The 22013-nt window shown below is 37.7% G+C and overlaps 1 protein-coding gene across 1 annotated transcript in view; it reads left to right on the forward strand.

The window, feature by feature from the left end:
• Positions 1-22013, forward strand: part of LOC122808956 (calcium/calmodulin-dependent protein kinase type 1D-like) — a 1068410-nt gene that overhangs the window by 944850 nt on the left and 101547 nt on the right. The window contains exon 9 of the mRNA XM_044080114.1: positions 7949-8027. Within this exon, the coding sequence (XP_043936049.1) occupies positions 7949-8027 (79 nt within the window). The remainder of the gene's footprint in view (positions 1-7948; positions 8028-22013) is intronic.

Raw genomic sequence — 22013 nt, forward strand, 5'->3', positions numbered from 1 at the left:
GATAGATATAATATATATATATATATATATATATATATATATATATATATATATATATATATAGGGTGTTTTATTGCTTTGATTGTGGTCTGGAAGATGCTTCCCATGAATAAGAAATTTGAAACTGTAGTTAGAGTTCTTCTCCAGGACAAACTAGGAGAGACCCACCCCCTCACCCCCACCCCCCCACAAGATTATGCCTGAAATAATGAAGAGGTGTTTATGAATATGGAAAATTAAGGTTATGAAAATGACAATGGTGAAAATCAAAATGGCATTAATTTGGATGACCCTTTAGAATTTCCACCTCTCCATAGGTCAGAGACCTTCGCCAGCAGGACTCACTGTCTTCCAGAGCCACACAGAGAGTATCACAATTCTCATCTGGGGGGGGCATTTCAAGAGAGGACAGAACAAGAGGGGGAGAAGGATAAAGAGGTTGCTGGAGGCAAGTTTAAGTCAAGCGTACTGTTCTTTCTTGCCTGCAATTACTTAAAGGCACAATTTTATTACTTATAACTACAGTTCCTTTAAGGTGACTGATGAACTTTTTTCTTTATTTGAAAGAGGCTTTACATTTGTCCCAACTTCAAAATACAACCTAACTGATAGTTTGATTGAATTCAAACCATTTATTAGGAAAATTAGCTTTGCTTTACAACACCAGCAAGTTGAAAAAGAGACAAAACATTTAAGACCTGGTGGTTATTTAAAGAAAAAAGTATAGCTTTGCCTACACCCCACCCCATTGAAGAGTTTTTCAAATGTATGTGAAGAAGATGTTTTTAAGTTTTATAGAGAGGGTAAAATGAAGAACAAGAAGTTCAACCTTACTAAGGTAGAACATAACTTGTTAGACAATCTTTTATGAAACTTGACAAGGGTAGGGGTGGTGATGTTTGACAACCACAAATAGAAGGAGGACACAATAAAATCGTTGAAAAACAAAGAGGTTTATGACAGGCCCTCCATTAAGAAAGTTAATACTTCATATAGCCATATAGACTTTTTTCTTGAAGACAAACTATTGCAGCATTGGATGGACCTTAATACATATATGACATACATGTTTTTAAGGAATCAGCATCCAAAATTACCTGTTTTGGCATTCCAAAGTTGCATAAAATTTTAGCTCGACACCTTTTAGGCCAATTGTGGCAGCAGCAGGTGCCAATATTCACCCCTTTGTCTTATTTGTAGATAAAGCACTAAAACCATTTCACAGCACCCCAAGTCACATTATTAGAGATTTCTGGGATTTCCTGGGAAGACTTAAACCTCAGTATTGGGATAAGGACCTCACAGTTTTAATCACCGATATGGTAGACCTATTTTCCAGTATACCCGAAATTGAGGGTTTAGGCATGATTAACAAGGCACTGTTAAATTTGAAATTTTTGAACCGTGGAAAAATCAGACTCATTTTGGAGTGTATGGAAATAGTCTTTGCTAACAATTATGTGTGGTTAGATGGTAAGATCTTTAGACAGGGAAAAAGGGTGGCAATGGGTGCAGCTCGTGCCCTCGTTTTTGCAAACCTTGTTATGTTGACATGGGAAAAGGAGTTTATGTTGCACTCCTTATTCCAGGAACATATAAAACTATACTTGAGGTTCCTAGATGATTTTTATTTTATGGGGTGGAGACATGCCACAAATTGAAGTTTTTATGCAGTATATCAACAACTCTTCTGATTTTTTTTAAGATTTACACATCAAATGGGAAAAGATACTGTGAACTACCTAGATGCTACCCCAAGCAAATACAATGAGGCGTTTACCTCTAACATATATCAACCCCCCCCCCCAATTTTCCAATCATTACCTTTATTTTGGAAATGTCCACCCTCTTTTCCAAACGAAGAGTTTGGTGAGAGGCCAGTTCATTATCTTGGTCAGGATGATATCCAGTAAAGATACATTTGATGTAGAAATGAAAAAAATTTGAAAAGGGTTTTTAAAAAGGGATTATCCACATGAACTAGTAAAAAAACATTAGTGATTATGTTTATGACAACTGTGGAAAAAATACAAACCTTTACTGGGAGAAGGTTTAACAGGTGTGAGGTCCAACTATACACATACACTCCCAGAAAAGACTAGTGGAGATGGAGAGAGTTTTTTACAAGAAGATGTGGAAAATGGAGAATTTACAAGGGCCCTGGTTTTAGAATATAATGCAGGATCCACTATCTTTAAGAATACTGTTGAAAAATATTGTGGGCTTTTGACATCTGATGAAAAAGTGAAAGAAGTGGTGGGGAACAGATCTTTGTTTACCTATAAAAGAGCCCCCAATTTAAAGAATATTTTGGAAAATAACACAGATAGTAAGAGATGCAAAATGGGTACAAAAATGGGGTAGTTGTGCATATTGTAAACACATTGTAGAACAATCAGTTGTTTACTTGAAAGATGCAGCTAAGACTGTTATATACCTAGGCATGGAAATTGTACTAGTAAAGGACTGGTCTGCTTAGCTACCTGTAGTACATGCCCAACTTTTTATGTCGGGAAGGCAAAGCAATATCTTAAAAAGTGTATTTATGAGCACGGATTTGAAACAGGAGCTAAAAATATCAACAACACCTTCATATAGACACTCCATTAAATGTAACTATAAAGGGATTTTGTTTTATATATTAGAGAATGTGACAAGAAACCCAAGGGTGAGGGCATGGAAAGGTCATTTGTAAGTAAGGGGGTTATGGTGGCAAGTAAATCTGGATGCCACACATTATCCAGAAATTAATGACAACGTATCCCTTGTTCCAGTGTTAAAAACAAGAGCCAATACATACTAGCATTTGTTTTTGCTGCTATTTGTTCTCTGGTGTTTTTTTTTTTTAGAAATTATATATATATTTTTATGTTGCGTTTTACATAAAAAATGTGGTTCAGTGGTAGAATTCTCAACTGCCACACAGTAGACCTGGGTTTGGTTCCTGGCCAATGACAAGACAATAGAGATGAATTTTATTTGTTTATTGCAGATTTTAAACATTTTATCTGTGTGATATACCTTTAAGACCTGATTGCAGGGATTTTACACTGGGTGAGATTTATTTAAAAGCAGTACTTGACTTATGTATATTAGATTCTGATGAAGCCTGTTGTATGCAGATAAAAAGCTGTATTATGCATTACATAAGCTTATATAAAATTGTGGTATAAACCTTCAACACATTTGTGATATCAACCTTCTACAACAGTGCTTATCTTTGGATTTGTTTTGCAGCTAGTGGTTTTGCTGTTATTTGCTTGGATTATCTAGCTGGTTTTCCAACTCCAAATTGTTGCATTAGTTTTTGGTGTCATAACTGTCATTCTAAGGCAGTGCAGCATTTGTCAGCATGGAAGGAGATGATCAATAGACCACGCTGCTTTGCTAGGGATGGTCTGCACATCTCCCTCCTAGGCTTTTGAATATTAGCTGAAACAATGTCTTCCCGATAGTGCTTTTTTAGGCAATGCCAAACTGAAAGTACTTCAGACATAGCAAATTAAAAACAATAAAATCTAAAGGTATTACTGCTCAGTACTAAGAGTCTAAACAAAAAACTCCACTTCCTAGAAGCTGTCTTCACCCTAGAGAATGCTGATGTCTGTGCAGTCTCTGAGACATGGGTCAAAGCAGCAGAGAGTGTGCCAACAGTGCAAGGTTATGATGCTTTCCACACATATAGACCAGCTACTGCACAGACCGGGATTAAAGGTGGAGGTGTCTTGATTTACATCAAAAATAAATATACCTCAAGGCTGGTGAAACAGGACAAATGCACTTCAGCTACTCCATGTTCAAGTCACTATACACAAAATCCAATACCACTTCCTTGCAAGCTATAGGTCCCTCTCTGACTCAGAAAACCCATACCATGTGTTTAAACTTGTTGGAAACACTCAAAATCCAACCCCAATACCATATTTATGGGCAGCTTTATTTACCCCACTATTAACTGGGAATCCTATAGAACACCAAACATACAGGCACAGAGAGTAAACACAAACTCCCTGGACGAGATTATCAGTACACCAATCGGAGGTGCAACCATACTGGATCTGGTCCTCACTAATATGGGAGAGTGCTGCATACCCCTTGTGTAATGTTTTGTCTGGTTAGGTCAGACCACAAAATGGTCTCCTTTGAAGTAAAAATAAAACCTGGACCACCAGCTAACCCTAGAATATTCAGGAACTACTCTAAGGCTAACTTCCTTCTATTAATTGATAACCTGGCAAAAATGTAAGCCCCCATAAACCCTGATAACACTGTTGCCTATGCAGAACTGTTCACAGAAACTCTATACAAGCATGTTAATAGTTGCATAGAGGCAGCTGTACTCACCATGAAAAAGTGCAGAACCAACTCAAAAAAGAAGCCACCCTGATGGAATCACAACATCAGTAGGCTGTATAACAGAAGGAAGAAAATCATGGCAAAAATTAGGAGGTGCCGTGCTCAGCAGGATAAAAGCACTCTAATCAAACTAAAACAACTCAGAGGACAAATAAAGTATACCAAATCCAAATTTGAGGTAACTTTGGCCTCCCAGGTTCAGGACAACCGTAAGGCATTCTTTAGCTATGTCTGCAGCCTCAAAGGCAATGCACAATTGTGCACTGAGCTCATTGTAAACAGAACCACCTATAATGAACCAGAAAATATAGCAAACCTATTAGCCAACAAATTCAGATCCAACTTTACCCCACTTTTCTCCTCAATTGTCCCTCAGGAAACACTATCAAATATAACTCCCCCTGCTATCCCTAGGGCACAGGTCCTTAATGCTGTCTCTAAAGCCAAGACCACTGCAACAGTAGGCACAGACAATATCCCAGGATGCCTTCTAAATAGCTTGAAACATGACCTACAAGGCCGTCTGAAATTGCTATTCAGCTGTAGCCTCCAAACAAGCTTTGTGCCTCATGAGTGGATAACAGCAACAGTCATCCCTCTGCACAAAGGTGGGCCATCTACAGACTCTGGAAACAGACCCATAAGTCTCACTAATCTTACTTGCAAAGCCATGAAAGAATTATCATGGAATTGATCAGTAATGATATAGTAAACCTCCAGACACTGGACCCATCCCAGTTTGGTTTCACCAAGGGCAGGTCATGCCTACTCGACCAGGTGGACTTCTTTGAGAAGGTCACCAAAGCAATAGATGTTGGCAAAATGGTTCACACTACCTACTTTGACCTGGCCAAGGCATTTGACACAACACTTGTGGTTGCCAAACTCAGGAGGTTAGGTACAAACCCTTATGTCACCTGGTGGATAGCCAACTGGTTCACAGACAGGACCTAGAAAGTTAGAATTGGGGAGTCCACCTCTACAAAGAGGCCAGTCACAAGTGGAGCCCCTCGGGGATCTGTACTTGGACCGCTTCTTTTTTGACATTTACTTCTCTGAAGTCAAGGCCAATGTCAATGTTCTCTAGCTGACTAAATTTACAAATGATTGCAAATTAGGAGCTGTCTTTGAATCCCACACCGGCACAGATGTTTTCCAGGAAGGGCTGACACAGACAAACAACTGGTGTCAGAGCCATGGATTAAAACTAAATGCCAAGAAATGCATAATAGTATCCTTCAGGAAGTCATCCACCCCTGGTAACTACCATATTGAAAACACACCCCTTAATCTTGACCCAGTAGTCAGGGACTTAGGTACACACATAGACAATAATCTAGTCTTTGACCATAGTGAGGAAATCACTCTATGTTGCACAACTTATAAACAAATGTATGGCATCTAGGCCCAAGGAAGTCATTGTTACTCTGTATTTGACTTTCATCAGACTTATAATTGAGTACAATGCCCCCTTTGGTATGTAGCTAATCAGGCATATTCAACAATTGGAACATCCACAGCAGTTTCTCACCAAAAGAATACAAAGCGCAAGTAAAATATCCTATGCAGACTGCTTCAAGGCCCTATCCCTGTGTTCTCTCTCCTACAGCCTGTTGAGAGAAGATATATGCCTGGCATTCAGGGCATTCTTAGATCCCACTCTGGACCTCCTGCATATCCACAAAACAAACAGCACCAGAATTAAACAGCCTAAAGACTTAAACCTTGCCTGTGATAAAAATAGGACCTACTTGAGAGACAGGCATGTATACCAGAGACTACCCTGTCTCTGGAACAGACTCCCCATCCATGTGAAGCAGACCTCCTCCCTAACCCAATTCAAGTGTAACCTGGGCAGTTGGATGGGAAACAGGAAATTCATCCCTAGCTTGGCATCCCCTGCCTGTAATGGAGACGTGCAACCTGTAAATAACTCATCTTCCAGGTCCCTGCTTGTAAATGTTTCATCTTTCAAGCCCCTGCTTATACTTATCAAGAGCACCAGAACTTGTCCTATATTTGGGATGCATGGCTAGACTTAAAAATGCCCTTGTGGTTGTTAGCCTAGTAAACACCTATGAAGTTATGGAGGCAAGAGTTGAGCAAATGGGAGTGGTAGCTGTCATTATAATGGAACAGTGTATTTTGCTAGCTCTAAATACTCTCCCCTGCATGCTACATCATCAGTTGGATGGGTGTGCTAAAGTGAGCAACCTGGGTATATGCCCCATTCCATGTCCAAGGGATGGCCACACTTTCTTCAGTCCTCATGCTCACTAGCATGGTATCTTTCCTCTGAGCTTTGACCTCTACTAGAGCTCAACTAATGAGATACTAGCATGTTCGACCCCTCCAGGATAGGCAGGCCTTTCATCCATGCTTGTGCCTTCCATTAACAGCTAGTCTCTGTAATCACATTTTGGTCACAGTCTGGGCTTTATCCCTGTACATCATCAATGAGATTCCCCTCAACAAATCTGATGATCAATAAAAAATAGTCCTGCCATGTTTCACTTACAAACTGTAAAAAAAAAAAACTAGGCTTGCTCTTTGCTACAGTTTCCTAATGTACACTAAAAACAAATACTTTAAGCCTGCTTAAATGACATCAGGTACTGCACTAATGTCCAATTACCCAACAAAGCATTCACACCACTGATTGCAGGAATCAGCCAGCACCTCTTCTAGAGTCTCAACTGTGCACCCTAATAGCTTGCACCCAGGACAGCTTTTCCCTAACAGCTTGCACCCAGGGCAGCTTTACCCTTTGATCTCCTAGCTATGGCTGTCTGTTCAGTGTGTAAATCCTGGGGGTATCCTATGATATAGTCTGATGTAGTCTGTAACAATGAAAATGCTAACTGACTCGTATTACCTATTTTGTGCATGATGGAGGTAGGCATTTAACATTTATGAGCATTTTTGACAATAAAACAGTATTATCTTACCTTTTTATACCCTGACTTTTTCTTTCACCCTCATTGCTTGGTAAAGACAAGCTGTTTGGCTAAAGGGAGACACTGTGGTGCTGCAAATGAGCTGAGTTTGGGATACTCATGCTATACATAATAGTTTTAACTTATTTCCAGAAACATAAAATGGAGGTTTTATATGCCTCCTACAGTAGAATCTGCATTTATTTTATGTATGTATGTATTTATTTATTGTTTGACAGCCCAAGAAGCCCAACTTAGCACAGTTGATTATCAGTGGTGGCACAGGCAGAAGAACTCCAGTAAAACTGAATCAATCATACAATGACAAGAATCACACTCCATCAATTACTGGACAAAGTAAATAATACAGTGGTGACAGATCCTTATGATTATGACAGAGAAAAGTATTAAAATTACCCAGTTAGAAGAAAATGTATAAATGCTACTATTCACCTGAGCTTCTAGCTTGCGAAAGGTTTTATGTCAACAGCAGTGACACTAAACTAAGTATTAGGATAGAGACCTCATTTGAGGGAGACAACATAAATATGCAATCAGGCTAAGAAGACTTTAACATATTGTTCTCTGGTTCATCTCTCACCACCCAAAAAGATATAGATGATATTAACTAAATATATTTTGCTATTTCTTACCAGCAAAAGACTTCATCAGGCACATGCTTGAGAAAGATCCAGAGAGACGGTACTCCTGCACGCAAGCTCTAGAACATCCATGGTGAGCATGCATGATCCATTTCCTGTTTAAACACATACTCTTTTGTAACCTGTCAAACAGTCTCCTTCTCATTAGGTGTTAATAGTCTGAAAGTATATCATTATAAAAGGAAAACAAGGATTTGTTAATAATGAATTCCTTCAGCTTATGACCCAAGATGAAGAATGTAAACATTATAATGTTACTGGACAATGTTCAGGATAGTTGTATCAGTGCCTCCTTCCATGAAATTTGGCAGCATCATTGTTCAGTTTAGTCATGAAAAACAATTTTGTACTCTGTGGACAAAGGTGACCTTCCAGACAAAATAACATAATAATTCTGGCATGGTTCTTGATATGTGAACTTGCGGAAAAACAAAAAATCATAATAACTGCATTTGACAATCTTTCTTCAAACTTCTCCGCATAATGATGCCAGAGTTCACAAGAAGACATAAATGATATGCAACCGAAACAGGATAAAAGTATAATTAATACCAGGTTACTAAAATAGAATTAGCATCATGAGTTAAAGAATAAGAATGAAGATAGCTGTTGGATAATAATACAAGACACAGTTCTGACTCTAGACATGACTCTGTTGCATTACATTGTGTAGGATATAGTAAATACAGAGAAGTATAATTAGCAGATGATTAAATAATGGTATTAATAGAAAACCAGCACATACAAAAACTGGAAAACGTTAAGGCATGATGCAGTCTTGTGAGAATGCAATATGTATGTGAAAAAAACGTCAAAATGGTAAAAAGGAAACATTTATAATTATACCTTTTAAATTATATAACATGATATAACTGATTCCAAGTACAGTTTGTTAGATATTTCCAGAAATTAAAAAAAAGATGAGGTCATTGTTTATTATGATATTCAAGATTGCATACTGTGAGTTAGAGGTCAGGACTGACTTTTCTGAACATTTTTATTTAGGGCATCATGATCTAAATCTTGTGTCCAAAGGTAATGAACTAATGGTATATTCAAACAATACAAACTTTAGACACACGCACAAGATGTAAGCACCTGAATTATTGTGCGTAAACACTAAGGAATCTTGTGGACATTAAACCTTATCAAAGAATGAGTAAGACGTAGACTCTGGTTTTCCTTATCTACTTATATCTGGCTTGCTTGTTTCCTTTTTTTGTGTTTTTTCCAAAAATTATGTGCAGTAAAATTCTATAAGGGAAGATGGCGTAGTAATAACTGATGCCATTTAGCAGAAAAATATAACATGATAAAAAAAAATTACTGAAGCAAAATCACTTTTTAATGAGTAAGATGAGAAGATATTAACAACACAAAGAAAAGAGTGTGTAAATATAACTTTAGGATAAAAGTAATTCAGCTAAAGGATTAAATAATATTTGTAGTGGGTCTTTGGTAGAGGGTATTAACAAGTGATTACTACAAACTGTAATATAAAATACTCACTGAGAACTTTAAAAACCGGTCTTGACTCAGCCTCTACAAAATGTATAAGGTCTGAGAGCAGGATGCATTTTGGAGTGTTATTAATCCCATAGTTTGCACTAGTATCTCTTTATGTTAATATGCATTTGCTGGTCATTTTGGAAAGGACGTCTACAGTGGCAATAGAATATTACTACCTGTAGGTGATGTGCTACTGAAGTTTACTACTAAATGTTGAAAATTAACAACATTATGAATATGTATTTCCTGTGTGTATTTTATGGGCTTACTTGTGGCAACTGTCAACAGTTTAGAGCCACATTTACATGGTTACCTACTTAGGGACTCCCATCTCATCCATCTCACAAACCTTTGTAGTGTCAATGTACAAATGTGTTCTAAAGGATATTTTTGTTATTTTTCTTAGAACAAGAAACATCTTGATTAAGTTATCACTTATGACACAGGCAATCATACAGTTATATAAATGAAAACAAACCATATTGACATATTTTCTGTTGCAAGCATTATACATCACATATGATCTTCTATACAGTCATTGTCAATCGAACATTATATAGCCCATTCAGTTCCTGCCTTCCACTAATAATTCATTGTCCAAAACATTATTCTACATTTATTGTTCCCATAATTCCCTTTGTTTTTTTTTTCTATGCAGTTTTCTCCTACCCTTTTCAAAATATCCCATCCAGTTCTTTTATCTCTGTTACTATATTCACTACTTCTAGAATGGTTTGTTTAGACTTTGATTTCCATTTTGTAGTAATTGATTTTGGCAGCCACCAGAATTAAACTCAGCAAGGCCTTACTATGTCTAGACAATTCTGATTCTGTATAACAGCTCAAAAAACATAATTTCCTTATTTACAACAAGTTGCTTGCTCAGTATTTCTGACAAGGTATTCTGCAGTGAATTTTTAAAGTTTGCCAACTCACTACACTCCCAAAAAATATGTCCCCAATTATCGCTTTCTTCCCCATCACACCACCAATGTTTACAATCTACCCGAGGAAAAATTATTGGGAGTCTGTTTGGGGTATAAAACACCTATACAAACACTTGCAAGTAAAAATCCTAAATGTTCTAGACTTTGTTACATATTTGGGAGCCATACATATATCCTCCCATTGATTTTTTGTGAAGTGCTTATCCAATCCCTCTTCCCAATCCTTTCTAACCTCCTCTGATTGATTCCTATAGTTATCAAACAGTATTTTAAATGCCCTCCTAATTATCCATTTTTAACAGCAACTTCTGTTCTAGAGTCTACTAAAAAATCTACTAGTGCTGGTACTTTACTTAGGATCTTATTGTTCCTTTTTCTTTGCCTATACCCTAATACCAATCCTTGATAGTAAAGACAATCTCTAGCCTGCAGTCTAAATGTATTCCTGGCCTCTTCCCATTCTATTACTTTTCCATCTCTACTTATTTGCTCCCAAAATCTTTGCTTATTCTGTGTACCCCTAGTTACAGTCATCCTTATTGACAGTTTCTAATTTAAATATATGCAATCATAATCTTCCTCCCTTGCCAGTAGCCCCTTACTATTACAAATCTACCATTATTATCTTTTTCCTCTTTTATCACTATTAGTGCTTCTCTATCAATTAATATAAGTATTCCAATTTTCCTTTGTCACAGACATTCCACTGAATAACCATCCTGAAAACCTTTCTGATCAAATTCACATGCTCAGTTCTTTCAAAATTTGTCTCCTGTAGTATGTTTGCACTCAACATTTTTTAATACAGTTCACTACTTTTTCCTTTTTGTATATACTTGAGACCATTCATATAGAAAGATAATATGGAAAGTGCTGCCATTATACATTATTATTCCTACCTGTTCGGCTCTTGTGTTACATGCATATGCTAATATTTGACAGGTTGATCCTTTATACTTTTTTGTCTTATCCATTTGAACCTATTTCACATCTTACAAGACTTTTTTTTGTTTTAATGAAAACCATAAAAAGCACACCATAGAGCACCCCCATAACCTATTAACTTAATACAAACACACAAAACTAATATGAAATTTAACCCTCCTAATAGTAACGATTGTCCCAGATTGACAGCTATACCCACAAGCTTTAATTGACCTATAATGAAGATTATCCATGCTAAAACACGCAGTACAGCCTGTGCTTCTACTTTCACTAAATGCTGCCCATTTCTGATTTATTTTTATTCCTCCCTCAGATGTACAAATCAGCTTGATTGCTTTAAGAAAACATATTTTAGTCATTGAAAGAAAAACTATTTTGTTTGTATTGCCCTCTTACCATATTCTCTCCATAGAAACGAGACCTAGATACACAGTTGCCTTCTACTTCAAGCTTCACGTTACACTATGAACAGTTATTTGCTAAAGGAAAGCTTTACTATATTCAGTTTTCTTTTATTTACTTTCTTCCACATAAAACATGTTACATCAAGCCAAGGTCCTTAATCCAATCATTCCCCTATCCAAAAGCAAGGCAAAGTATATCAATTTTACTTACATCATGCTCTGTATACTTTTACAACTTGGCTTTCTCCTAACCACCCTAAGATTACAGCCTATTACCTTAAACATGGTTTTGTCCTGGCTTTCTTCTCTTTTTACATTGCAGTGCCTAGATTTCTTTAAACTAAACAAGAAAGAAGGAAAAAGGGGCACCTCTTTACTTAGTATTCCTATATCACATAGAAATAACTGAAAATGCTTTACTAATACATGTAGTATATGTCATGTTTCATAAAAGTACTGTTAAAAACAAAATTTGTTTTACTTACAGTAACCCCTTTCCTTTCTCTTTCCGTCTCCTTAATGTTATTCCAAATGCTAATGACATGAAGTAAGGAACATTTTTTGGAGTACCCTACATGGTTAACAAAGTCAAAGTCCAATATTTCCAGATTTTTTTGTTCTGCCATATTTAAAAAATGGGATTAATTCTTTGCAATACATTTATTCATTATTGAGTTGCTGGTTTTCTTCCTGTGGATCTCAGTCTCCCAACTCCAGTCTCTAGTTCATTTCCAACATATTCCTTGTTCTTCTAGTTAACTCCTGTGCTTTTTTCTGTGCTTTTCTCTGTCTCTCAAGTATTTTCCTTTGGAATATTAGAAATGTTTCACTGGTATAGTCTCTCTATGAGCTTTATTATCAGAAGAATAAAAAGCAGAGCCCCTTCTGTTTGATAGCTCTCTTTTTGTTGAACAGACTTTTGTATTTCCTCCTTAACATGTTCTGCATCAAAAATTACTTTGACCCTTCATGAAAAAAAATATTCTGAAGATAGCTGGATACAGCAGCTTGAATCTCACACCTGCCTCTCAATATTCCATGATTGCTGGAATAAATTTACTCTTCTGTTTGCTATGCAATGATAATCATTTTCCACAAATACCTTACTGTCTCCAGTTTTTCATACTTTGTCCTATTGCCACAGTTTTGTCTGAATCAACTATTTCTGCTGGTAGAATTACAGCTTTACTATTAGAGGTCTTGGCTGCTTTCTCATGGCTAGGTTTGGAGCATACACACACACTATGCCCTTTCAGGTAACTGCTCCTTATGTGGTATAGCAGTCCAGTTGCTTATTTGTGCTTTCATTAAATGAATACAGTCTGTTCTTTCCAGCTCTGGTGCAGTAGAAAATCTCAAGTTTTCCCTATGTGCTATGTCCTGTAATTCTACCTTTTTTTGAAACATCTCTTCTTGAGCAGTCTCATATTTTGCCAGTCTTGTCTTCATTTTGACTTCTGATTTTTTTTTTTTTTGCAGTTTTATCAGATCATCTGAATATCTGTTTAAAGCTTCTTCCATTTTCCAGCTTTTTATTTGATATTCTGCATCAGTGGTCAGTTTACTTTAGTCAGCTCTGAGCACATTTGACTTTTCCTCTAGATTACTTGAAGTCATGTTTTGCACTAAAGCTGGAGCTTGAACTGCTTTTTGCTGAACAGCTACAGGATTCTTCCCAACCAGTAGTGAATGTGTTCTTGACAACCTTGTTTGTGTGTGAGATTTTTGCCTCCAGTGAAATTGTGTGTGGGCAACTCTTCGTACTGCATCTGTTTCCAGGGTTTCTCCTACCTTTTGTGTTTAATTTTTTTGCAAGTTCTTTAACTTTCTTCTTTGCTGGCATTCAGGCAGTGGACTGAAAATTTAACAGAAATCTACCCAGAAAGGCAAATTCACTAATTATCTGTTCTGAGTTTCTGTTTTCACATTTGGAGAGGTGAAATTATGCTGTTACTCAGTGTGCGGCCATCTTAGAGGACCAAGGATATTCTCATTCTTGGCTCTCAAAATCACCATTCATAACACACACAACAGGTATGTCCAGTGGCAGTTGTATAGTATATAAACTGGACCGCATACATAATATTTTGAAAAGTCAGTTCCAAAATGTTAAGCAAGAACCACGTTATTGCCACTTGTTAAAAAGTCATAAGTAAAGTTATCTGTTGAGTTACATTATAGTGCTTTGCTCTCAGATCCATTACTAGGAGGAGTAAAGATGTGCGAGCTGATCATAGAAAATGAGGATCACTGTTTTCTCATGGCAGGTATTGGAATATCAGAAGTGGAAAAGCTGTGAAAGGAATAATGAAGATGATGGTACTGAGTACATGAAAGTGAATTTTGAGTGAGAGACAGAAAAGTATTTTGGCTCCCTCTGTATATTACTTTAATAGTAATTTCTTTTTGGCAGACACCAATATGGATTAGCTCATGTGTTATGCCCTGTGATCAGGTACCACATCAGTGGTCTTGTGGCTCAGGGGTTAGTGCATTGATCTAGTAAACCATGGATCATGAGTTCAAATCTCATCAAGGCTCTACTTGTCCTTTAAGGTCTTTTGTTTCAAGACTCTGTCCTTTAAATCTTTTGTTTCAAGACTCTGAGAGATATCAAAAGTCCCTCAGTGTGAGATACAAGCTTTCCATGTTTTAGTCAAAAAATGTTATCTGTTTGCATTTTTCTTAGCTTGTTTGGACCTCATTCTTGTAGCTTCTTTTGCATTTGTCAGGTGATTCTGTATTGCTGCACAGTTTTAGCACCGTTTATACATTACACTGAATTTCTATTTCCATAAGTAGAATTTAATGTAAAAGGGAGCTTTCTGTATTTTGAACCCATTCCTGTGCCTCAGTCTTGTAGCTTCATTCAGACTTGTGGCAGGACTGTGCTCTACTGCCATATTTGAGCCTCATTTAGTCATTTATTACAGCATTGCTGGTACATTTCTGCATAGCCTGGTGCCTTAGTCTGTGGTAGGATTGCAGTAATGGCAGTATTGTGAATTTTGTTCCAAGATTTGTGTTTCAGTACTTTTATAGCTGTATTACCTGTTTAAAGTTGCATTCCAGTAGTCTGAATCCTGAGTCTTTGGTGGAATTACAGAAGGTGCGGTATTGTGAATTCAGCTCCAGGATTTGTGCTTCAATACTGTATGTAGCTGTGCATACCTGTTTAAAGTTGCATTCTAATGCCTTTCTGATTGCCTTGCTACTGCTTTTCCCCTGTTCCTTGAATCTGCCTAAGCCGCCATGAGACTTCAAGCTTAAAAGTTTCTGAAATCCTAACATTAGGACTTGATCTCCAGTAATTGTTTAATTTGATTGGATCCCTATCTAGCAAGTCTGTTATATTTAGCACAAACCTACATTCAGGTTCTTTTGTTTCAAGATCCTGAGAGATATGGAAATCCTCAAAATATGAGATACAAGCTTTACATCAAAAATGAAGAAATAAAGCTTTTATTTAAAAGATACCTAAATATTTTAAGTTGTACTTTAAACAGTGATTTGTGTGGTGTTCCTTTTTTGCACTTGCCTGCTTTTACCAATGTTTTTGTTCATAGGTTCATATGTTGGTACCAGGCTATCAGCCCTAGGGCCTATACAAGCCTAGCCATAACAATTTCCTGGCTATTTCTTCCCACACTATTTACTTCCCTGGACCCCTGTCTAACAGGGCAACTGACGTGATCCCTGGGGTGAATTTCCTTTCTCCCATCCAATCATCGAGGTTCCTCTTGAAGAGGGCCAAAGAGGCACTCTGCTTGACATGTATGGGCAATCTATTCCAGAGTCTGGGGAATCCCTGGGTCAGGAACCTATCCCTCCAGCATGTTTTGCTTATTGTGATGACAAGGTTTAGATCCCTGGAGCATGTGGCTCTGAGAGATTGGGATTTCTTTAAGTGTAGCATGTCCAACAGCTCTGGGTTTGACATGGCCTTGTATGTTAAGCAGAAATTGCCTCTGAGTAGACAATATGCGATTTGCTAAAAAAGTTATCTGCATTTTTTTTCTGGGATCTAAGTCTTGAAGCTTACTTTGTGTTTGTCAGAAGCTTCTGTATAACTGCAAGATTTTAGTATTGGTTATACATTATACTGGAATTCTATTTACATAAGTAGATTTGCATATAAAAGGTAGATTTTTGTATTTTAACCCAGTCTGGAGCCTCAGTCTTGCAGCTTCATTCACATTTGTGGCAGGACTGTGATCTACTATCAGATTTCAGCCTCTTTTAGCCATTATTACAGCATTACTGGTAAATTTCTACTTACTCTGGTTGCATACCTCTCAACCTCTTAGCACAAGAAATCTAGACAAAGCCAAAAATAACGGGGGGACAAATGCCTCAAAACTGGGGCAAATTTTAAATATTGCTGTTATAAACTTAGAAAGTTGCTAGAATGAAAGGTGTGTTAGCTCACATTTTCTGTAGGATATAAAGTATGAAACTAAAATGTCTGTCATTATTTAGTGAGTTCAATCCTCAAACATTTGCCAGAACAACACAAATTTTATGGGCAAACTACCAAGAATATGAGGCAAAAATCTGAACATTCTGAGAAAATCTGGACATTTAAGAGGTATGGTCTGGTAGCTTAATCTGTGGTGGGACTGCAGAAGTGGAAGTATTGTAAATGCTGCTCCAGGATTTGTGCTTCAGTACTTTTTATGGCTGTATATACCTGCCTAAAGTTGCATTCCAGTAGCCTGGTGCCTTAGTCTGTGGTGGGATTGCAGTAGTGGCAGTATTGTGAATTCTGCTCCAGGGTTTGTGCCCCAGTACTTTTTATAGATGTAGATACCTGCTTAAAGTTGCATTCCAGTGCCTTGTTGTTTACCTTGCTACTGTTTTTTTCTCTATTCTTTGAGTCTGTCCCAGCCCCCACTAAGAAATTAAACTAAAAGTTTTTAAAATTCTAACCATAGGACTAAAGCTCCAGTTTGATATTTTTTTTCTAATCCTCCCACCCTTGTTTTCTTGCGGTTTTAAAAGGTTATATCTCTGTCGTCCAACCCCTTTTGGTAATCTGACTTCCAAAGTCCCTCCTTCCCTTCCGTCCTTGCTGTTATCTGTTGTGTAACCTATTTAATAGGTTCATAGGTTGGTACTATGCTATCGGCCCTAGGGTCTATACAAGCCTAGCCATAACAATTCCCTGGCTATTTCTTCCCACACTATTTACTTCCCACAGACTTACTTTTCCACCCAACTGATTTCTATATATCCATAATATTAAGTGCCCACCCAACAAATGAGTATGGAGCTTGAGTAAACCTTCCTTATTACAAACTGTCTCCTGCTCATTTTCACAGGGATCCAATCTGCTTGGCACCTTCACCACACTCTGAGGGGGTCTTAAATTAATCCTGCTCCATCCTTGGTGTGTAAAAGATTTTTTTTATTATTTTGCACTTTAGTTAACGGTTTAGAATTATGCTGTTTTATTTTTGGTTTATTTTTTGATTTTACATTTAAATCATTCTAAAGTTCCCTAATACCCACACTCCCTAAAACCTAACTCTCTCCTCAACACCACCACCACTAATTCTGTCTGTACTGTTGCTTTTCACAACTTTCTCTCAGTTTCCACACAACTCAACTGCTTGCACTACCCTATTAATTTACCAACTAGTCATACCTTCTAAGTGCTGAAAATCTTGAAACATATATATTCTATTGTATAAGCATTCAATAAATATTACTGTAACATAACTATAACTGGCTCAACTGCAAGCCTCCTACGTAGGGCATTGATTACAAAGATCTATGTGCACTGTCATTTATTGTGATCTGTAAATACTCTGTATTGATTCATTCATATTGTGTACTCTTAATTTTATTGTGGAGCTTTTCTCCCCAGGCCCCCACTAAAAATGGGCTCACCTCGGCTCAGTGGACCTTCCCAGTAAACAAATGCAAATAAATAAAATAATAAATAATACTTGAAATTGATTTGTCAAGGTAATTTGTTTAAGTTGTTATGTTGTGGCATTACACTCACAAGCAGTTTTCATTGCTGTTTTCACATCAACAGGTTAGCAGTTCTCTGTACAGGCACAAATGCACAGAAAGTAAATGTTATCTATAAAAATACTCTCAGAACTGAAACCTGTAACTTAGTGTGGCTAAAACAAAGTGATGGTACAGAGACGAGAGTGGATAAACTAGTTTGCACATTAAACAGCACTACCATCAAATCTTAGGAGAAGCTAATCTATCCAGTGCCAAATCGCAGAGACCACCCAAGGAGACCTCTGTATAACCCAGTATATAACATACAGTAGCTCACCCAAATACAGATCTGCACAACACGGATATGCAATTTTCAAATGTCTCCATAGCCAGCTTGGTAGATATGGGCATCCTGAGACTTTGTAGTAATTGCCTCAGGTTCACAGACAACCATTTGGTCCATAAAGAAACAAATGCAGTACGAAGAGATGCACACACACAATTTCACTGGAGGCAAAAATCTCACACACAAACAAGGTTGTCAAGAACACACTCACTACATCCACCCCATAGAGTGTCTACCTCACACATAGACCAACTTATGCTGAGTCACTGAAAAATAATCTTCCCAAACTTCAAAGACGTTGTAAGCCTAAAATCAGCAACACCTATCCTCAATAATCTCTAAAACACTCACAAAAAGCAACACTAAACACCACACATATGTCTACACTTAGTGGAGCCCAAAGGGCAAAGCCCATAAGATAAGCAAACACATTACCCATGATTCCATTATATGACACATAGAATCACCACTTACCAGAATGATCAAGGAGAGAATAACAGCTAGTTGCTTATATGGTTCCAGGATAGGCCAAGTTATACATGCACACACAGTTAAGTCATTACACCCCAGGTAGTTTAGTCCATGTGGGTGTTAATGACCTGAGATGTACTTTCCTGGCCTATATGAAGAAGAAATGTTGATTTCTCTGAACATGTGTCTCAGGTGGTTATGTAGCTTGCATTGAGCAGCATTCTATCTTCAATAAGGATAATGCCACAGTACAAACAAAAGATGATTGACTTTAGTAATTGGCTTAGTTTCTGGTGTCTTTCCAGGGGGATTTAGTATTTGTCAGTACGAGAGGACATTGTTAACAAACCATGTTGCTTGGCAAAGGATGGTCTGCATCTGTCTCCCTTAGGCATCCCAATATTGGATAAAACTTTATCCACTCTTTAGAGCCTTTTGTAGGCAATGCCAAATTGACAAAGCTACTGACATTGCAAATAACCTCCCCAAAAATCTAAAGGTATTACTGCTCACTGCTAGGATGCTCAACAAGAAACTCCATGCCCTATAAGCTCTCCTCACTCTGGAGAATATAGACATCTGTGCCGTTACTGAGATATGGTTTAAATCTGCAAAGAGTACCCCAGCAGTGCAAGACTTCAGTGCCTTCCACACATTTAGATCATCAACAGCACAGACAAGGGCAAAAGGTGGAGGAGTCTCTATATTTACAACAAGACTAACTCTTGGTTGGTTAAACAGGAGGATGCTCTGAAATGTATCCATGTGCATATATCCACAGACAAAGTCCAATACCTTGCAAGCTATAGGTCACCCACTATGCCCCTAGAATCCTATAGCTTATACCTTGACCTACTGGAGACACTCACCATTAAATCAAATATGCTATTCATGATTCATGGGATACTTTAACTAACCTTCTATATACTGCAAAACTTGCACTACCTCGTATTCACAGGCAAAACAATTTCCGGACATTATTAACCCACAGATGTTCAAACATACTGGACCCAACAATATAGCAGAGTGCTGCCCCCTTCCCCATGTCATGTACTCACTGGTGAGGTCAGACCACAAAGCTGTATCCTTCAAAATAAAATTAATCTTGTAACCCCACAAGCCCTGTAACAATTCAGAACTATTGCAAAGCAAACTACATCATACTAAGTGATAGTTGTAAAAATTCACTGTCCCTCCTAACCCTGAGTTCACAGCAACCTGTGTGGAATTGTTCTCAGAGACCCTGTATAACCATGTCAGTGGCTGTACAGAGGCTGTTGTACCTACTAGAAGTAAGCCCAAGACAAACTAAAAACAAACCACACTGGGAGAATCATAACCTTTTATTAATTTATTTATATAGTTTACATTTGTTGACTGGGTTTGTCTGGCTGAACTGATAGCCCTTTTTCAGCGGAGGCCCAGGGAGAAAAGCTCCATATTATTACAATAGACATTGAAAAATTGTATTATATACAAACAAAACTTTTTAGTTGGTATACTAATATCATAAATATTATTTGCTGAGCTTAATTTATCCTAATAATATAAGTACGGTACAAGGACATTATACAGCATAAAGAAGTACAGCCAGTCTAGTACAAGTTGGCGAGGATTTAATAGGTAGTATACCAGTAGAAAATATTTTAGGATTAAGTAATAGGTGGTTATCTAGCTAAGATGACTAGAAGAGCTCTGACATAACAGAAAATTATGAAGGAGGGCAGAGAGCAAGGTACATAAGAGAAGGGACAAGTTATGGAAGGTGAGAACAGTGGCATATATAACAAAAGGAAAAATATGGCTAAAATCAGGAAAAGCAACACCCATAATGATAGGAGTTCTCTAATTAAACAAAACAGGAAACTAAGAGGACTACGTCACTATAGTGCCATTTGGGAAAACTGCCACCCCAGGCTAATTACTCCATAGATAAGACATCCCTATAAGATGACCCAGTTGTCAGGGATTTAGGAACATATGTAGACAGTAGTCTGGCCTTTGACCAACATGTGGTCAAGGTAGTAAGAAAATCCTTCCATGTTGCCAAACTTATAAGTAAGGTCAAGGCATTTAGGTCCAAGTAAGTCATAGTTCCACTTTATTTGGCCCTTATCAGACCCCCCCTTGTGTATAATCTCCTTTGGCATGTACCTTACCAGACATATGCAACAGTTGGAACACCCACAAAGATACCTTACCAGAATAATCCAGGGTAAAAACACATTGTCCTATACAGATCTCCTTAAAGCCCTATCTCTTTTCACAGTCTACTACAGGTCACTAGGAGGCGATCTGTGCCTGGCATGCATTGTGTCCTCCGATCTAGCTTGGACAGACCTTTTGCACATCTGCAAAATGAACAGCATCAGAACCACTAGATCCAGTGATTTAAATTATGCTTGCGACACAAGGCATGTTGCTGTAAAAAATATTGTCTCAGAGGACCACCATGCTCCGGATCAGGCTCACCATTCATGTGAGCAGAGTCCATCCCTATCCCTGTTTAAGTGTAACCTTGACCAATGGGCAGGAAATCAAAAATTCAACCTGGGTTTGGCCCCCAAGTTTCTGATAGAAGAAAGACAGTAATGCCTAACATAACATACCTTCTCACATAACCTCTAGAAAAGTCCTAACTTATACGCCTTCCTGATAAATGCCTATGATACACAGGGACATAACTTGTTTGAGTTGTATGGCTAGGCTTATAAAGGTCCTGATGGTTGTTCACATGGTATATACCTATATGCCCTATACATAGGTATATGCCCTACGCAAACTGTTTCAAAACACTCCAGAGCATGTCGCCTACTCAGAGGCGATCTCTGCCTAACATACAAAGCTATGTCAAACCCAGAGCTGTTGGACCTGCTCCACTTAAAGAAATCCCAATCCCTCTGAGCTACAAGCTCTAGGGACCTAAACCTTGTCACCACAATAAACAGAACATGCTGGAGGGATAGATTCCTGTCCCAGAGACTTCCCATACTCTGGAACAGACTACCTATCTATGTCAAACAAAGCTCCTCATTAGCACACTTCAAGAAAAATCTTGATGATTGGATGGGAGAAAGGGAATTCACCACAGGGATCACTTCTGTGGCTCTGCTCAACAGGGGCACAGGAAAATAATTTTCTTTGTTTGCGAAAGCCAGGGTACCTTTTTGGCTAGGCTTATATAGGCCCTAGGGCCAATAGCCTAGTACCTACCTATGAACCTATTAATGAATGACAGGGTGAGTGAATGAGTGACTGAGTTAGTGAGTCAGTGAGTGAAGGAAAGTGACTCTTGATGATTGCATTTTTACTGTTATTATTTTATATAATAAAACTATAAACACTGTTTAAACAGTATCAGCTGACATGCATGGGTCATTTCATTTTTATTGAGCTTATTTATTTGTTGAACAGCTCCACTGTTAATTTTGGATGCTCAGACAACCATGGGTATTAAAACTATGATCAGCGTAAAT

This window comes from Protopterus annectens, chromosome 8.part0 (assembly GCF_019279795.1).
Source record: "Protopterus annectens isolate FY-2018-M chromosome 8.part0, PAN1.0, whole genome shotgun sequence".
Taxonomy (NCBI): Eukaryota; Metazoa; Chordata; order Ceratodontiformes; family Protopteridae; genus Protopterus; species Protopterus annectens.